The following is a 16,447-nucleotide window of genomic DNA, read 5'->3' on the forward strand; positions in this document are numbered from 1 at the left end:
TATATATATATATCACTCCTGGAGTTTTTAATAATGCATTGTTTCTCAGTGAAATTCGGCCTCTCAGGGAATGAATAAAATATGTCTTTTGTAAATAATGAATTGAGTGTGGTGAAACACAAAGCCAATGGATTCAGCCTCAGCTGCTTTCACGTAGGAATCTGATTACATTCACCTTGATGACAAAGATAACACATTCTGTACTAATAATGTGACATGACCCGACAGAGGTTAGTCTCAGATTTTAACCCATGTACAGTATAGCAAATAGTCTTTTTTTTTTTTTTTTGCTAAACATTCAGTTCTAAATAAACTGTTTTTTGTGCTTTCTATTTATAAAAGAATCCTGAAAAAATTGCAGGATTTTGCTTCATGGTGGCCAGCAAGAACATAAAGGAGCATCCTCACTTCACTTCCTGGCACAGCCTGCTGGGAGTCGCTACGATGGCTGCTACCATGCTGCAGGCGATCTGTGGCGTCTTTCTCCTCTTCCCCAAACTCATCAGCACTCGCTCATTTCCTCGGCTGAGACTGAATCATGCCACCTGTGGTCCGCTGGCCTACCTCGCTGTCATGTAAGTCATGTTTACAGATTGGTTTCAAGCATTGGTGACAGGCACAGTCTGGTATATATTCCTACTCGTTCCACTTTTTCCTGCCTTAGTGGTGATAAACCAAATCACTAGTGCTTTCCTGCCCAAAAAGAAGATTACTAAGTGAAAACTAAAGCCTCAAATTAAAGCCTATTTATCTGGACTATAGTAGGCTTTAGAAGCAGCACTACTCTGTGAATAAAAAACAAACAAACATAAAAAACGTTGTTTTTTTTTTGGACAAAAAACAAAAACACATATTTTATATGATGTGCACTCACATAACGTTTTGGCTCTGCCCCAAATGGCACACTTTATGTGTACTTGCAGCCTTGTAAGGGTAGAGATAGAAATACTAATGTCTACATAAAATGGTAAACACTAAACATTCATCCAGGCCAGTAGGTGTCAGTATAAAGTCCAAGAGCACTGTTGTATTTTAAGAGAACAAATTAGAGCCAACAAAAAGTCTGTCAAACTTGAGCAACTTAAAGTGAGCAACTTAAAGAAATCGTTCACCCTAAAATTTTAATTCTGTCATTTGTTACTCACCCTCATGTTGTCCAAACCTTTAAGACCTTTGTTTATCTTCAGAACATAAACCGTAATTTTACGAAGCTGCAAGAATACTTTTTGTGCGCAAAGAAAACAAAAATAACAACTGTATTCAATGGGCAACTTTCTGAGCTGGGAACATTTCAGTTGCTTTGCTGTCTATGGAGGATCTGAAAGCTCTTGGATTTCATCAAAAATATCTTAATTTGTGTTCCAAAGATGAACGAAGGTCTTACAGGTTTGGAACAACATGAGGGTGAGTAATTAATGACAGAATTTTCATTTTTGGGTGAACTATCCCTTTAAGGCCGTTAGTGAAGTGAATGTTGTCACTTTAAGAAAGTGAATTTGCTGTTAATGATTACATGATCCAGCGAGTCCTTGTGATTTATTGTGAAACCTCAGGTAATTTATTTCAGAATCTACCTGGGATTTTATTTTTCAGTTGCTCTTGTTCCCAAAGACTTGCATTTTGCATATTTTCAGTATTTACATAATTTTGGTTAAAAACACAAAGAATGTTTGAAGTTCATAGTGAGTCTGTTGAACTCATTCTCACAATCGAATTTATTCGGCCTAAATGCACATTTAAGTAAGGTGACTACTGATATTCTGTTTTAGAGGATATGCTTGAACATATCTATATTCACATTTGTTTAAACTTACAAGCAACTGGCTGTGCTTTGCACAGGACACATTTTATGTGATGAATTGGGAGCTGTTTTTTGGTGTTATGTTACTTTGCACTGCTGAATAGGGAGCCTTGCAGCACTCTAGGAAAATAAACATTTGCATTGCAAGAATATGCTTATTGTTTATAGCAAGCTTGAAAATGTTATATGCATCGTCACATTCTTCTCTTCATTCAACACTGTCTATGTGAGTTTAGCATTATTTTAGAGTGCTGTAGTTCTGTTTATGTTGCAGTATTTGATTGCGCACCTTCATCCATATAGTGTCTGTATGATACTGACATAAACAACATTTTCTTTGTCTGGACTAGACATGCGAGGAGAAATTTGCTATACCCCACATTTATTTTCATTATGGCTGATGACCAGCTTAGTGTTTGTGTGTATATTTACAGTAGTAGTTCATCCAAAAATGAAAATTTGCTTGAAGTTTACTCACTGTCAGGCCGTAAGAGATTCTTCATAGGAACAGATTTGAAGAAATATAGCATTACATCACTTTCACACCAGTGAATGGGTGCCGTCAGAATGCAAGTCCTAACAGCTTATAAAAACATCACAGTAATCCACAAGAAACAACCTCATCTACATCTTGGATCGCCTGAGGAGGAATACATTTTCAGTAAACTTTGATTTATTTCGATATTGTTATATTGTGCATATTGAGTCTAGGCAGTAAAATAAGCAAATTAATGTGCGCACCTGTTTTTTTTAAAGCTTTATTTGTGAAGTCAGAACCAGCATAGTTATTTGCATTATGTGGCACATGATAACTAGAAATTATTTATTTTTTTTGTTTATGTTTGTATTATTTTTGTTCTAAATACTAATAGTCAACTGTTACAATGTTTATGTGCCGTGGACTCTGACTGAATCGTGATGATCCAGTTTAATCCAGAATGTTTACTGTATTGATTCAACATCAAAAGTTTCTATTGAGTGTACAGATATTTTTTTGTGTAACTGCACAGTGTGGTCAGATTTTAAGATTTAAAAGCTACAGCTTTATGAATGTAAAAAACTAGGCCTCAGGGTTGTCTATGAATTAATGGCATATTAACTAAGAACTATATATATTTTTGACTATTTTATGCTATAAACCTTACTGTATGAGAAGTATTTGAGGGTTGGTGTTGTCTTTCATATGAACAGTAAATGATTGTTTTTAATCAGTGCTTTGTGAATTTCTGTTAAATAAATGTATAATTTACAAAAAGACTTAAAATGTTTTACCTGCTTATAAAGTCATACGTTTAATAATATTTGCCATTTATACTTATACAAAGTTAATTCTCATCTCTATTTAAAATTGCATTCATCACATTGTAGAAATGAAAAGTGAATCAAACAGTCCGCTTCGTCACAAGTTAATTTTCAGCAGAAAAACAATCATAAAGCATGCCAGAAACTAAAATGATCCCTGTACATGATGCTTGATCAGAGGTAGATAATGTGTTGGAAACAAATTCAAGAGACCTTTCTCATTTAAAATCCGTATGTGATAAATAAATAGTTCATAATGAAACAATGAAAAGAGATTCAGACTGCACTGAAGAGACTGATGTCATCTTACACTATTTTTAACAGATTTTGCATGCTCGACATGTACGATAAGCCTGAAAAACACTCTTCCAAGAGGGAAAATCAAATCAATTGACCCAGACACTAAAGCATGTGTTCATTAAAAAACATTTTCATTCTTGTACAAAAACAACTGTAACATGCACTCGGTTTCAAAGCAAAGTCATGATCATAAAGCCATGTGGCCCAGAGTTCACTGGCCCTCTTCACAGATGAGCGTGACGGTGCCGTTCAGTAGATCCTCCATACTCACAGCCACGATTCCAGCGCCGCTGGCTGCTTCCTGCTGATCACCCAGAGCCACAAACAGCTGCGGTGACCCTTCAATCTGGGATTGGTCGAGGCTAATCACTTGCTCCGCCTCTTGACCGGCTGCATCCTCACACTGAATCACCTGGAAAGAGTCACAAATACCTTGCCATTTTTTCAGAAAATTAATAATTTATGATTAAATCATTACTGATTATTGGCATTTGGCATGTTTTGTTTAATAAACATATTGATAATAGTGTTTCCACAACATTGCTGTAAATGATGTGCTGAAAATGAAATTTTATGATCATTTATACCAATTTGATATAATAGTAAAAATCTATGTGCTAATAAAAACACTTATTCATTTATAATAATAATTATACAATTATAAATAATAAAATGCGTGTATATTATAATAATTATTGCTGTAAAATCATTTAATCATTACATAAAACAGATGGAATTCATGGATAACAGTTTGATCTTCATATAATTTTTTTAAAATTATTATTATTGTTTTTTTTTATTAATGTCTATCATCCTTTTAAACAATATTTGAACTTCAGAATAAACTTAATTTCACTTCCCACAAATAAATGCACTATTTCTAATATCTTAAAGAGGTAGTTCACCCAAAAATGAAAGGTCTGTCATTAATTACTCACCCTTATATCGTTCCAAACCCATAAGACCTTTGTTCCTATTTTGAGATATGAATGAAGATATTTTTGATGAAATTCAAGAGCTTTCTGACCCAACATAGAAAGTAACAAACTGACACATTCAAGGTCATGAAAGGTAGTGAGGACATGGTTAAAATAGTCCATGTGACATCAGCGGTTCAACCATAATGTTATGAAGCTACGAGAATACTTTTTGTGAAAACAACAAAAATAGCGACTTTAGAAGAAAATGAAAATAGCAACTTTATTCAACACTTTCTTCTCTTCTGTGTCATTCTTTGACGTGTGTTCATAAGAGTACCAGGATGTATTTGAAAAATGTCCTTACTAATTTTCTGGGCCTTGAACGTGGTATTTCAGGGGGAAGTTGTGGCCTAGTGGTTAGAGAGTTTAACTCCTGACCCTAAGGGTGTGGGTTCGAGTCTCGGGCTGGCAATACCACGACTGAGGAGCCCTTGAGCAAGGCACCGAACCCCCAACTGCTAAATGGCTGCCCACTGCTCCGGGTGTGTGTTCACAGTGTGTGTGTTCACTGCTGTGTGTGTGCACTTTGGATGGGATAAATGCAGAGCACGAATTCTGAGTATGGGTCACCATACTTGACTGTATGTCATGTCACTTTCACTTTATTTGTGTTGCTGTCTGTGCAGGGCAGAAAGCTCTCGGATTTCATTAGAAATATCATCATTTGTGTTCTGAAGAGGAACAGGTCTTACAGGTTTGGAACAACATGAGGGTGAGTAATTCATGACAGAATTTTTATTTTTTTGGGTAAACTATCCCTTTAAATGTTTGAATATGAGAGATTTGTCACCGTTTGAGCACTGGAGGCCTGTGTCTGTGCTTCCTCTTGCATGACCTGCAGATGTTTGGACAGGAAGTGCTGCTGGAACTCAGTCTCTGAGGTGAAGTGGAGAGAGCAGACCATGCAGCTGAACACAGAGCCGGTCTGACTCGCCGGACCGCTGCATATGTGCTGCTGTAGCTCCTGCTCACTCGTCATAGTGCTGTCACAGTTCACACACTTCCATAAGTGCACTTCTGAACAACAAACACACACACACACACACACAATCAATCAATACTAGTATAGAGTAAATGTAATTAACAGTAGCAGTGGTAATAACTTTCTAGGATCAGTGGACACTCCTTACCTTTGTGATTGGTTATCTGGTGTTTTAACAGACTATTTCGGTTGCTAAATGTCTTGTCACACTTGTCACACTGCAGCAGAGATTTAATAGCTTTGTTGCCCTGGGCAGAGGCGCTCTCGGGGTGAGCTGTACGATTGTGGTACCACAGACCAGAGAGCGTCTGAAACAGAAACAAATGTAAAATCATAACCTTTTTTATGTTTATTTTATCTTATATATTTAAAATAAATATAAAAAAAAAAACTACACATATAATTGAAATAATAATATAATGATATATTTAATATTAGATTATACAAGTATATATTTAAAAAATGAAAACCGTTCTAAATACTCATCAAATAATCAATCATAATTGATTTTAACATTGATAATAATAAAAAATATTTGAGCAGGAAATCAGCACATTAGAATGATTTCTGAACGATCATGTGACACTGAAGACTGAAATAATGATGCTGAAAATTCATCTTTGGATTACAGGAATAAATTACATTTTAAAATATATAAAAATACAAAATAGTTCATTTGCAACAGTATTTCACAATAGGACTATTTTTGCTGTATTTTTTAAACAAATAATTAAGCCTTGGCAAGCATAAAAGATGTCTTACAAAGGTATTTAAAAAATCTATTTAACCCAAACTTCTGAATAATATAATATAATATTATAATGTTGCTTTGGATAAATGCTTCTGTTAAATTCATAAACATAAATTTAAAATAAATATCATTGGGTTTGATATTTTGTATTAAATGCAATTACGTGTATTTATTTTTATGTGTAGTTTAAGTGTCAAAATACATTTAGGAGTCACTGTACTTGTTTGTTTCATGCATAAATGTAGCCCTTTTAAGCAAATTGCAAAAAAAGAGAGCTACGTTGTAACAGTTTTCTGTTGTCAGAGAAATGTATCCTTTATCATTCAACAGATGAAGCGAGTTGTTCTTACCTGATAGGACTTTTTACACATCTTGCAGCCGTAAGGTTTGTTCCCGTCATGAATGTTCATGTGCTTCTCCAGATTGGCTTCACTGTTGAAGATCTTGCTGCACTCGGGACATTGGTGCAGCTCTTTCGGATGCACCTCCTGGATGTGCTGACGGAGCTCGTCCAGAGAGGAGAAACTCACTCGGCATTTCTGGCAGTCATGTGGCTCTGTAATGTCTGATGAGACAAATAACATGTCACTAGTTTAGTTTGTGTTTATTAGAAAGTGAAATGTATCAAGTGTGGATGTGCTCACTGTGAAAGTTCTGCAGATGGACGGACAGCCCATTGGCTTGTTTGAAGCCTTTGCCGCATTCCCTGCAGACATAAGGTTTGTCTCCCGTGTGCGTGCGGACGTGACGCGTCAGTTCAATGGACTGAGCAAATGAGGCCGAGCAGTACTGACAGCAGTACATTTTACCTGCAAATGCAGAAATTCGCCACACATTGGTTTCCACATTTGCTATATATGATACACACATGATATACGTACAAAACATGTTTGAACCATCCCACCCTCAGCATGCTTCTTCTTGGTGTGGTATGAGAGAGCAGCAGCCACAGAAAAGCTCATGTCACAGTGTTTGCAGTGGAAGGGTTTTTCTCCTGTGTGTAGACGCATGTGGTTCTTCAGAGACGAGGTAGCAGCAAACTTCGCCCCGCACTCCTCGCATGCGTATGGTCTCTCCTCGAAATGTTCAGTGCGTTTATGATATAAAAGACCTGAAAGATATTTATTTGAATTTTATAGAGATGTAGTGTTTTCACATTTCAACATTTCAAACCAGTAAAGTTTTTAGGACACTCGATACCAATTCTGATACCATAGAAAAAAGTAATATGCTAATGAAAACATTTATTTTATAACGTTTATTTAATTAATAACAATACTTCTAATAATATTTCGAATAAAAACACTAACAATAATGCTACCAATAATAATGTATATTATTATTGTTGTTATTATTATCATTTAATTCATAATTAATAACATAATATGTATAATATATGTTATGAATAACAATATATTGCTTATTGTTTTTAAATAAACAAGTGTTTTTAATAACATTTTAGCTTAATAATAATGAATTACTTTTTTTATCATATTAGTAACTAGTATTATAGTGTGTATTTTGATTCATAACAATACAATATTTATATTATTATTATTATTTACCATCTTAATAAATAATATTATTTAATTTGTAATATGAACATAAATATGAAACAATACAAAATATTTACATTTAATGTACTTAATCATTGTTGTTAATGAAAGTTAAATATTAATCTAAATATTTGGTTACACTTTATATTCAGGTGTCCTTGTTACAGTGTAATTATACATTTAAGTAATATTAATTAACTACATGTACTAAATATATGGTTAGGGATAGGATTAGGGTTTGGCTTAGGGTTACTTGCATGTAATTATGCACAATTAATTGCTATTATAATAGCACATGTAACGCAAAAAGGACACCTTCAGATAAAGTGTTACCAAATATCATTATACTACTAATAATAACAAAATTCAATTAAAACAGTGACTTCAAGTGTTCAAGCACTTTTGACATCATAATGGAGAGGTACACTAAATTATAAGAGAATACTGTTGCAGGCCAGTTTTGGATCTGCGTCACTTGTATGAGCCAGCGTTTGTTCAGCTTGAAAAGGATCTCTGCGTACCTGAAGAGTGTTTGAAAGTTTTGTCGCACATGTCACATGGCACTTGTTCTGTTTTCTTCTTCTTCGCCGGAGGGCCACCATGGACTTCCATGCAGTGCTGGTGAAGGCTCTTGAGCGTCGGAAAGGCCACTGAACACTCTGAGCAGCGCTGCTCCTTCCCCGGCGCGAGGGCACAGCCTTTCCTGTGCTTTATCAGACGACACTTAAAGTCAAATGTCTTTTTACACCACTCGCAGCTGTACGACACAGGGACAGCCTTTCTTCTGCCTTTTGTTTTGGGGTCTTCGCCATCATCATCCTCAGAGTCTGCTGTAGATCCTTCCTGTTCAGCCTCAGATTTCGCAGAATCTGGCAGAGGCCCTGTTTAGAAAAAGAATAAAATATAATGGTTTGTTTCCATTAGATACTTTCAAAGTGATGCCTTACTATCATATCACTTGGACAGAAATCTGTGTACTGAGAGGTCCTTCACCGGGATGTTTGAGGTCTTTCAGCTGCGGGACGTTCTGCTGGTTGGCAGACAGCAACTGGCACAGTGAACTGGCAAACTCTGAGTCACGACTCAAAACTCTCTCCACAGTCTGATGAACTGACTCCAGCTCACCATCGGCCCTCCGACAGCTCTGGAGAAACTGGGACGCACAAAAGTAATGTTATATAATGTAGTTAGTTTATTATTCTGGAGTGGATGTTTTTAAATATGCATCTGTGCATTTTAGACTAATACACTACTGGAAGAATTATACTAGCATTTAAAAGTTTGTGATCGGGATGTTTTGTTTTAATTATTATTATCATTTTGAAAGAAATGAATAATTCTATTCAGCGAGGACACATGGAATTGATCAAAAGTGACAGTAAAGAATTATAATGTTACAAAAGGTTTTCCGTTTCATACAAATGCTGTTCTTTTGAACTTTTGATTTCTCAAAGAATGCAGCAAAAACAAAACAAAAAAAGTATCAGTGTCCACAAAAATATTAAGACTGGTTTTAAGCATTAAAAATAAGAAATCTGAAAGTCAGTTTTGTCATCACAGGCATAAATTAAATACACATTTTAAAAAATCTAACCAAAACCAAACTTTTTAAAACATATGAGAAATTAAGTCTAGAGAAGAGCATTTTGCTAAATATTATATGCTCATTGTATTTTACTTTACTTGTTAGTGATGTTTTAATTTTATTTATTGTTTAAATAAATCAGTTATGCAACAGCTTATGACAGCCACTGTGTAAATTAATATATTTCAACAACAAATAGAAGTTTTTTTTTAACTTAGAATTTAATTTAAAAACTGCATTATGTGTAAGTTTGGCCTCTGTTTTTAATTGTTAACTTATAATAATGTAAAAGGGCTCCCTATAGTTTAGATCATAAACTGAGGTAGATTTTTATCCATAAGAAAATGTTCATTATAATTTAATATATTTTAAGAGCAATTTGTTCAGTAAGTAGCTGTTTAATTTAAAAATTAACATTAAATATTCCTGCCGTACCGAAAATATATAAACCGAACAGTCATGTCTGTATGTGTGTGTGTGTGTATACATATATATATATATATATATATATATATATATATATTATAGGTGGGCATAGATTAATTTTTTTAATCTAGATTGATCTCACTGTGATCTTGAAATTAATCTGCATTCAGAATATGTGTGTTACCCAAATAAAATTGACAAACAGTAAGTCTTTGAGAAGAGGTTTATCAAGCTAGATGGTGCATTAGAGAAGGGGCTCATCTCCTGTTTCCAAAATGCATCACAAACTGCTTGAAAAAGCTTTAAACTAATTCCACATTGCACAAAGTGCAAACAACCTTACGCCTGTTTCACACATACACCGTCTGCAGTGTGTATGCATTGCATATTTTTTAACCCATGTTAACGGATTTCAGTTGCGTTCCAGGAGCGTTGCGTCTGCAGCAGTGCAGCGATCGTTTACGTACAGAGTAGTGAACTGCAAACGTGTCCTGTGTGAAAGCACATCGAGTCTGTGCTGCACCACATACGTAACGCACACAGACTGCATACACACTGCAGACGGAGTATGTGTGAAACAGGCGTAAGGTTGTTTGCACTTTGTGCAATGTGGAATTAGTTTACAGCTTTTTCAAGCAGTTTGTGATGCATTTTGGAAACAGGAGATGAGCCCCTTCTCTAATGCACCATCTAGCTTGATAAACCCCTTCTCAACAAGGCCCTGAACACCAGAACACCGCGGTGCTGAATTGTGCTCTTTCACATCTTTTTGTTTGTTCAAACTGCGATTTGTATTTGTTCGTTCAGGTGCAGGAGGGACTTCGAGGAGAACTTCGCAGAAGAGAGCTCGGTTCAGTGTCACTGTCCGTGATACGCGGCTCTCTCTCTCTCGTGCGCACCGAACACAGCGCGCGACCCACTACTCTGTTCAGCTTTTCCGCGTCTTGTTTTTGGATGCTTTAATGTTTAAATCGACAAGCGGTAAGGCTTAAAAACACGTGAAAAAGATAAGCTTTCGTGACGATGCACAGCAGTGGCCCGTCAACTGAACTGAGCATCTTTTTAGGCTGGCCTCAGCCAGGCGGTTATATAAAATATCAAGGTGAAAGTCATCATAGCTCGCGTAGTATAGACCCAGCTCCCAACCCAACTTTGAGAATAGATTAACGGCGATATTTTTTTTATCGCCCGATAAGAGTCTCACGTTAATGCAGCACGTTAACGCCGATAACGGCCCACCACTAATATATATATATATATATATACACACACACACTGTTCAGTGTGTGCAGTATGCAAATTAAGGCATATATTTAATACATTTATTATATTTTTCCTCCGCCTCTTACCTCAGCAAATTGCTCTTTCCCATGATCCACTGTGTTCAAACCTTGTTCGAGCAGGGTAATGTCACTGACTGTTTCCAGAATGAGTGATTTGTGCTTAAAGAGCACATCTATGTCTTTAACTAAAAAATGAAACACAGCAAAATATTTTGGAACACAGAGCAATGGGTCTAATTCACTTATTAAAGATGCAATTTACACTCAGCCTTTCAGAGAACTACAAAGCTATCGACCAAAAGCAGTGTGTTGATTCAAAGCCTTTTAAACACTCACTGGTTTGGAGAAGTTTTTGAGCATTTGGTTTCTCCTTGACCTCCTGCATGAGGAGCTGCAGCTCTGGACTGTGTGTCTCTATCCACAGCAGAAGCCTCCAAACAGTCACGGCTTGCAGTGAACCATCCAGCGCTGCAGATATCAGCCTACCAACCACCTCAGCATCTCCTTTCTCTCCCAGAAGAGCTTTAATACACTGAATGCACACAAATATATACATGTAAAAGCTGCTTCCTTGCTTTGAAGCCACTTTAAAATTATGAAAAGCCGATTAATAATGCAACACAGGTACCTCTCTCTCATTTGCATTCATATCTGGACCCTTTTTAGAGCTCTGTTCGATAAGCTGGAGGTCCAGATTCAGTTCTATGAGCCTGTTCTGATATATTCTCAACAAATCCACCCCACTGCGGTATTCTGCTGTGTCACCTGATGAAGAATAAGTCATCAGAAGTATAAGTCATCAGGGATTTGCTGTGTGATGAAACAGATTAGGTATTGTTGGCACGTTTTACTGTTCATACCCCTTGCGTCTTTCAAGGACTGCAGAAGCTGAAGCACATCTGAGGAGCTTTCCTTCACCTCATGGAGCAGCATCAGAAACGTTTCTTCACTTACGGTCATCTCTCGGAGTTTACATAACAAACTTTCCACCACCTCCACAGAAGATGGACCAGAACAGCACTGCAGCACTACCTGAGTTTAAAAGTGTGGCATCAGTAAGATTTGTTGTTGTTTTTGGAAATAAATGTATACTTTAATCAGCAAGGATGTATTCAATAAGTCAAAAGATTTTTATTTCAGAAAAGCTTTTCTTTTGAACTTTCTACTCCTCAAAGAATCATAAAAAAATGTTTTCAAATAATAACAATGAGAAGTGTTTGATCATGTGACACTGAAGACTGGCGTAATGGCTGGTGAAATATCAGCTTTGCATCACAGGAATAAATTACATTTTAAAATATATTCAAATAGACAACGGTTATTTCACAAAAGTATTGTTTTTACTGCATTTTTATTTTTTTCAAATAAATGCAGCCTCTGTGACATTCAATAAATCTAACTAATCTCAAACCTTTAGATGGTAGTGTGTATATAACAAATTATAATCACTGTGTACTGCTGTACTGTATTATATAAGAAACTGTAAGGAACAAATATACCTCTTTTTCCACTTCATTTGTACATCTGTTTACTGCGTTGGTCAAAAGCTCTGAGAGGTTGCTGACACTGGAGAGGTGATGAGATAGTTCTGATATATGGGCTAAAATCCCACTAGACCACTGAACTCCTGATGCAGGAACTGTAAGTAAAGAGAGCAGTCTCTTTATTTGTACATTCACTCAAAGTTTAACAAATTCTGCCTGAAATGTTTAGCCATTTATCCTTTTAATACCCCATGATTCAAAACTTCACATTTTCACTCAACCCAGGTCAGCTCACCTCCTTGCTCGGGACAGCTCTTGTTTCCCTGGTCCTCCAAAACTGACCCCGGCTCAGGATTTAAACATTTTAGCTGTTCTAACAAATTAAGGACTGTTTGAGCTGAGACAGCTTTCTCTACTTTCACAAAATTGAGCAACCTCTGGTAAACCTCATCTGCTGGTGGATCTCCTTTGAAGCTCTCCAGTATGACCTGCAGAAGATCAGAAGTGAGATCTGAATCCAGCCCTAACTCTTTCTTTAGATCATCAATAGGCTTTAAAGGAACAGTTCATTCTAAACTGAAAATTAGCTGAATGTTTATTTACCCTCTGGCCATCCAAAACATAGATGAGTTTGTTTATTAGAGATCTGGAAAAAATTCAACATTACGTGACTTGCTCACCAAAAGATACTTGCAGTGAATGGGTGCCAACAGAATGAGAGTCTAAATAGCTGATAAAAACATCACAATAATCCAGAAATAATCCACACAACTCATGTTCATCAATTAATGTCTATTAAAGTGAAAAGCTGCATGTTTTTGATAAACAAATTCATCATTTCAAAAATGTTTAGCTTTTCATTTAAGGCTAAAATATGAGTCCTCATTCCTAATATTGCTTTTCTACAGTGAAAAATGTTGAGATCAAACACTTTTTACGAGCAGAAACAGTTGTTAATAAATATGTTAGTGGATTATGATGTGAGAGGACAACAGGGTAAGGACTGTTTCATTGTAGGAAGCATTATTACAAATTATTTGGGCTATAAGCAATGGCATGAAGTCAAAAATGTTTAATGATGGATTTGTTTGTTACAAACATGCAATATTTCACTTCAAAAGATGTTAACTAATATACTGGAGCTGTGTGGATTACTTGTGGATTATTGTGATGTTTTTATCAGCTGTTTGGACTCTCATTTTGACGGCACCCATTCACTGCAGAGGATCCACTGGTGAGCAACTGATGTAATGCTAAATTTCTCCAAATCTGTAATGATGAAGGCCTGTGAGTGAGTACATTTTCAGCAAAACATCATTTATGTGTGAACTGTTTATTTAAAAAGTGAATCATCAAATATTTTTATTTCTTTTTCTTTTTTTTTATTATTATTGTACCTGGCGCTCCTCTGTGGATACTGTATCCCACATTTCAAGAACCTTTACATACGATCGTCCATTCTGGAGGATTTTTGTGACCCCAGCTTGATTTTGAGAGATCAACTCAACTGCACTGTCCTCTGAAAACAGAAATAAACATAATTCATAAAAGCCATTGGAACAATGTGATCTCAAACAGAAATCTCTACTATTAATTAGTCAACTTTTTACCTTCAAAACTATTTTTGTCCCTTTTAAGCTCTTCGGATTCAGACGGCTCCTTAACACAATGTTTAATAACCTGAGGTTTCATCGACTCTCTCATTTCCACAGAAGTCTGCTTCATGAGGTCAGTGAGAATGTTCTTACAACCAACAGCCACATCAAACATCTGCAAGCTGTCCGCAGCGGCGATGAGTCGGGTGAAGTTGTGTTTACCTGGAGGCAGTTTCCCAGTGTACACCATGTCCAGAAGAGAAGAAAACTCTTGAGAGGACAGTAAGTCTGTGTCGATGGAGATGCTGTCAGAACCTTCCAGAACAGACTTCAGTAACATACTGGAGGCCGCCAGCACTAGCTTGTGAGCGGGGTGCGGGGTCTCACCCACCAGGATGGAGCAGTCGCAAAACTGCCTTTCTTTACGTAAAGCTTGCAGCTGCTGCATGAGCTGCCGGCTGTAGTTTGGGAGCTCCATCCTGTACCTGCAGAGGTGGAAAAGAGGAAATGCAGAACAATGTATCAAGTACGTTTATCCTTAAAATGAGAAAACAATATCTCAACAGGTTAAGAAAAAGTAATATCATTTCTGACCCCACTGAAAGATATTTGTTCTTGTTTTAAGCATAAACGCAAAGTCAACATCTTAAATTATTTTGCTTTGCAAGCAAACGTTTCTATTTTAAACATTAATTCAATTCATTTTTAATTATTTACCCCAACAACAACAACAAAAACATGTTAGGCTATTCTCCCACTCAAGTAAATGTATCTTGATTTAAGTAAGTTTATGCTTATATAAAAATAATATTATTTACTTTATTATTATTACTCCTTATTCCCTTAGTTTATTTTTCTTACCCCATTGACAGATCAACTAACTTAATTTTAAAGTTTAAGACTTTCTAGATATTAATTGTAATGGGAAACAACACACACACACAACGTGCTCAAAGATTACCTTTTTTTTCTTTTGTGAAATACACATAACGTTACCCTGTTCCTAAATAAATGTATAAGAGGTCCTTGACAGAAACCTGCTCATCTACGGTGACTAATATAGTAACGTTACACCATAACATCTCTGTTTATCTCAGCTGCTCTAAAAGCATCTGATTATTATGACAAATGAAATATAAGTTAAATGAAAACAAGCACAATGTGTTTTTATAACTGAAAGGGAGACATTTTAGCATATTTATTCCAAGCATAGGGGAATGATAAGGATAAACGATGTCATAATCGCATGCAATGAGTGACATTTCAGTTTGCCGCTAACCCGACATGCTATCTGATGCTAATATAAAAAAAGCAGCAAAAAATGCAAACGGCACAATATTAGAGGCAAATCGTTGTGGCTCTTACAGTAAACTACAGCTACACACTTCCCCTTTACCTTTAAATTCAAATGATCCGGCTCTTTATTTAAACTCCTTCGAAGGACAACATTCCGCTGCGAAATAAAGATTTCGGCCCAAAAGACTCCGACAGTGCGCAAGCGCGTACAGATGAGCGAGCCATGACGTACATGCGCGGCATGATTACCTCCTTAATGCGCATGCGTATAAAAACAGCTGGTTATCGGGAAGCTTTTGAAGGGAAAGAATGACAAATACTCCACCACAGACATCATTAATATAGTCACAACAAGCACCCAAAAACAATAAAATCCTGTAGCTCAATTGGTAGAGCACTGCGCTGCTGTTGGGGGTTCGAATCCCCGTGAACACATGATAGGTAAAAATTGATAGCCTGAATGCACTGTAAGTCGCTTTGGATAAAAGCGTCTGCTAAATGCATAAATATAAATATATAAATATAAAAACCTTTATGGATACAAAATACATGAATATCGTGTGTGTTTGAATAATTACCGATTAATTATATTAAATTCCCTTTATTGCGAGATAGGTTTATAGTTGTAAATCAGCGTATAACATATTTTATAAAGTCGTATTAACCACTTGAGACCCAGTAAGATACTGCTGTCATCTGCAAAAGTTCAAATACAATGACTCATCTTAGAACATAGGCTATAATATAATATGATATAAATTTATGCAATTGTCATATTTTATTATAATATAAATTTGTTATGCAAATGTCAAATATTTATTTTCAAATTAATTTAAAATAAACATCTCAGGAACATTTTAGCAAGTTTTCAATCTTTATGATGTTCTTGCTAAAGATATGTTCATCTTTTGGAGAGATATTGCAGTTGAACAGAGTTAAAAACAAACAAACAAACAAACAAACAAAAACACTGTAAAATACGATTTTTATTGCAAGCCCCTGAATAAATAAAAGTATTAATATGTTGGGAACACAGATTTTAGAATTTGCTGATTAAAATTACATTATAAATCAAAATGGGTATTACATCTATGTAAAAATACTTT

General features: G+C 35.8%; 1 protein-coding gene across 3 annotated transcripts; it reads right to left on the reverse strand.

The window, feature by feature from the left end:
- Positions 1–3,067: 3,067 nt before the first annotated feature.
- Positions 3,068–15,563, reverse strand: zbtb40 (zinc finger and BTB domain containing 40). Of its 3 annotated transcripts, none has more exons than XM_059537509.1 (17): positions 15,442–15,563; positions 14,061–14,530; positions 13,848–13,969; positions 12,746–12,938; positions 12,466–12,605; positions 11,827–11,998; positions 11,595–11,731; positions 11,303–11,498; positions 11,033–11,151; positions 8,666–8,825; positions 8,194–8,541; positions 7,021–7,227; positions 6,761–6,925; positions 6,467–6,681; positions 5,514–5,673; positions 5,174–5,400; positions 3,068–3,815 (listed from the first exon to the last, which is right to left on the reverse strand). In XM_059537509.1, exons 2-17 carry the CDS (start codon positions 14,521–14,523, stop codon positions 3,615–3,617), a joined length of 3,225 nt encoding a protein of 1,074 aa, XP_059393492.1. In that variant the 5' UTR covers positions 14,524–14,530; positions 15,442–15,563; the 3' UTR covers positions 3,068–3,614. The 3 variants fall into 3 exon arrangements, with proteins under 3 accessions (XP_059393492.1, XP_059393491.1, XP_059393493.1); XM_059537508.1 differs by having other exon boundaries at positions 8,194–8,553; XM_059537510.1 differs by lacking the exon at positions 6,761–6,925 and having other exon boundaries at positions 8,194–8,553.
- Positions 15,564–16,447: the final 884 nt, after the last annotated feature.

Source organism: Carassius carassius, chromosome 44 (assembly GCF_963082965.1).
Source record: "Carassius carassius chromosome 44, fCarCar2.1, whole genome shotgun sequence".
In the NCBI taxonomy this organism is placed as follows: domain Eukaryota; kingdom Metazoa; phylum Chordata; class Actinopteri; order Cypriniformes; family Cyprinidae; genus Carassius; species Carassius carassius.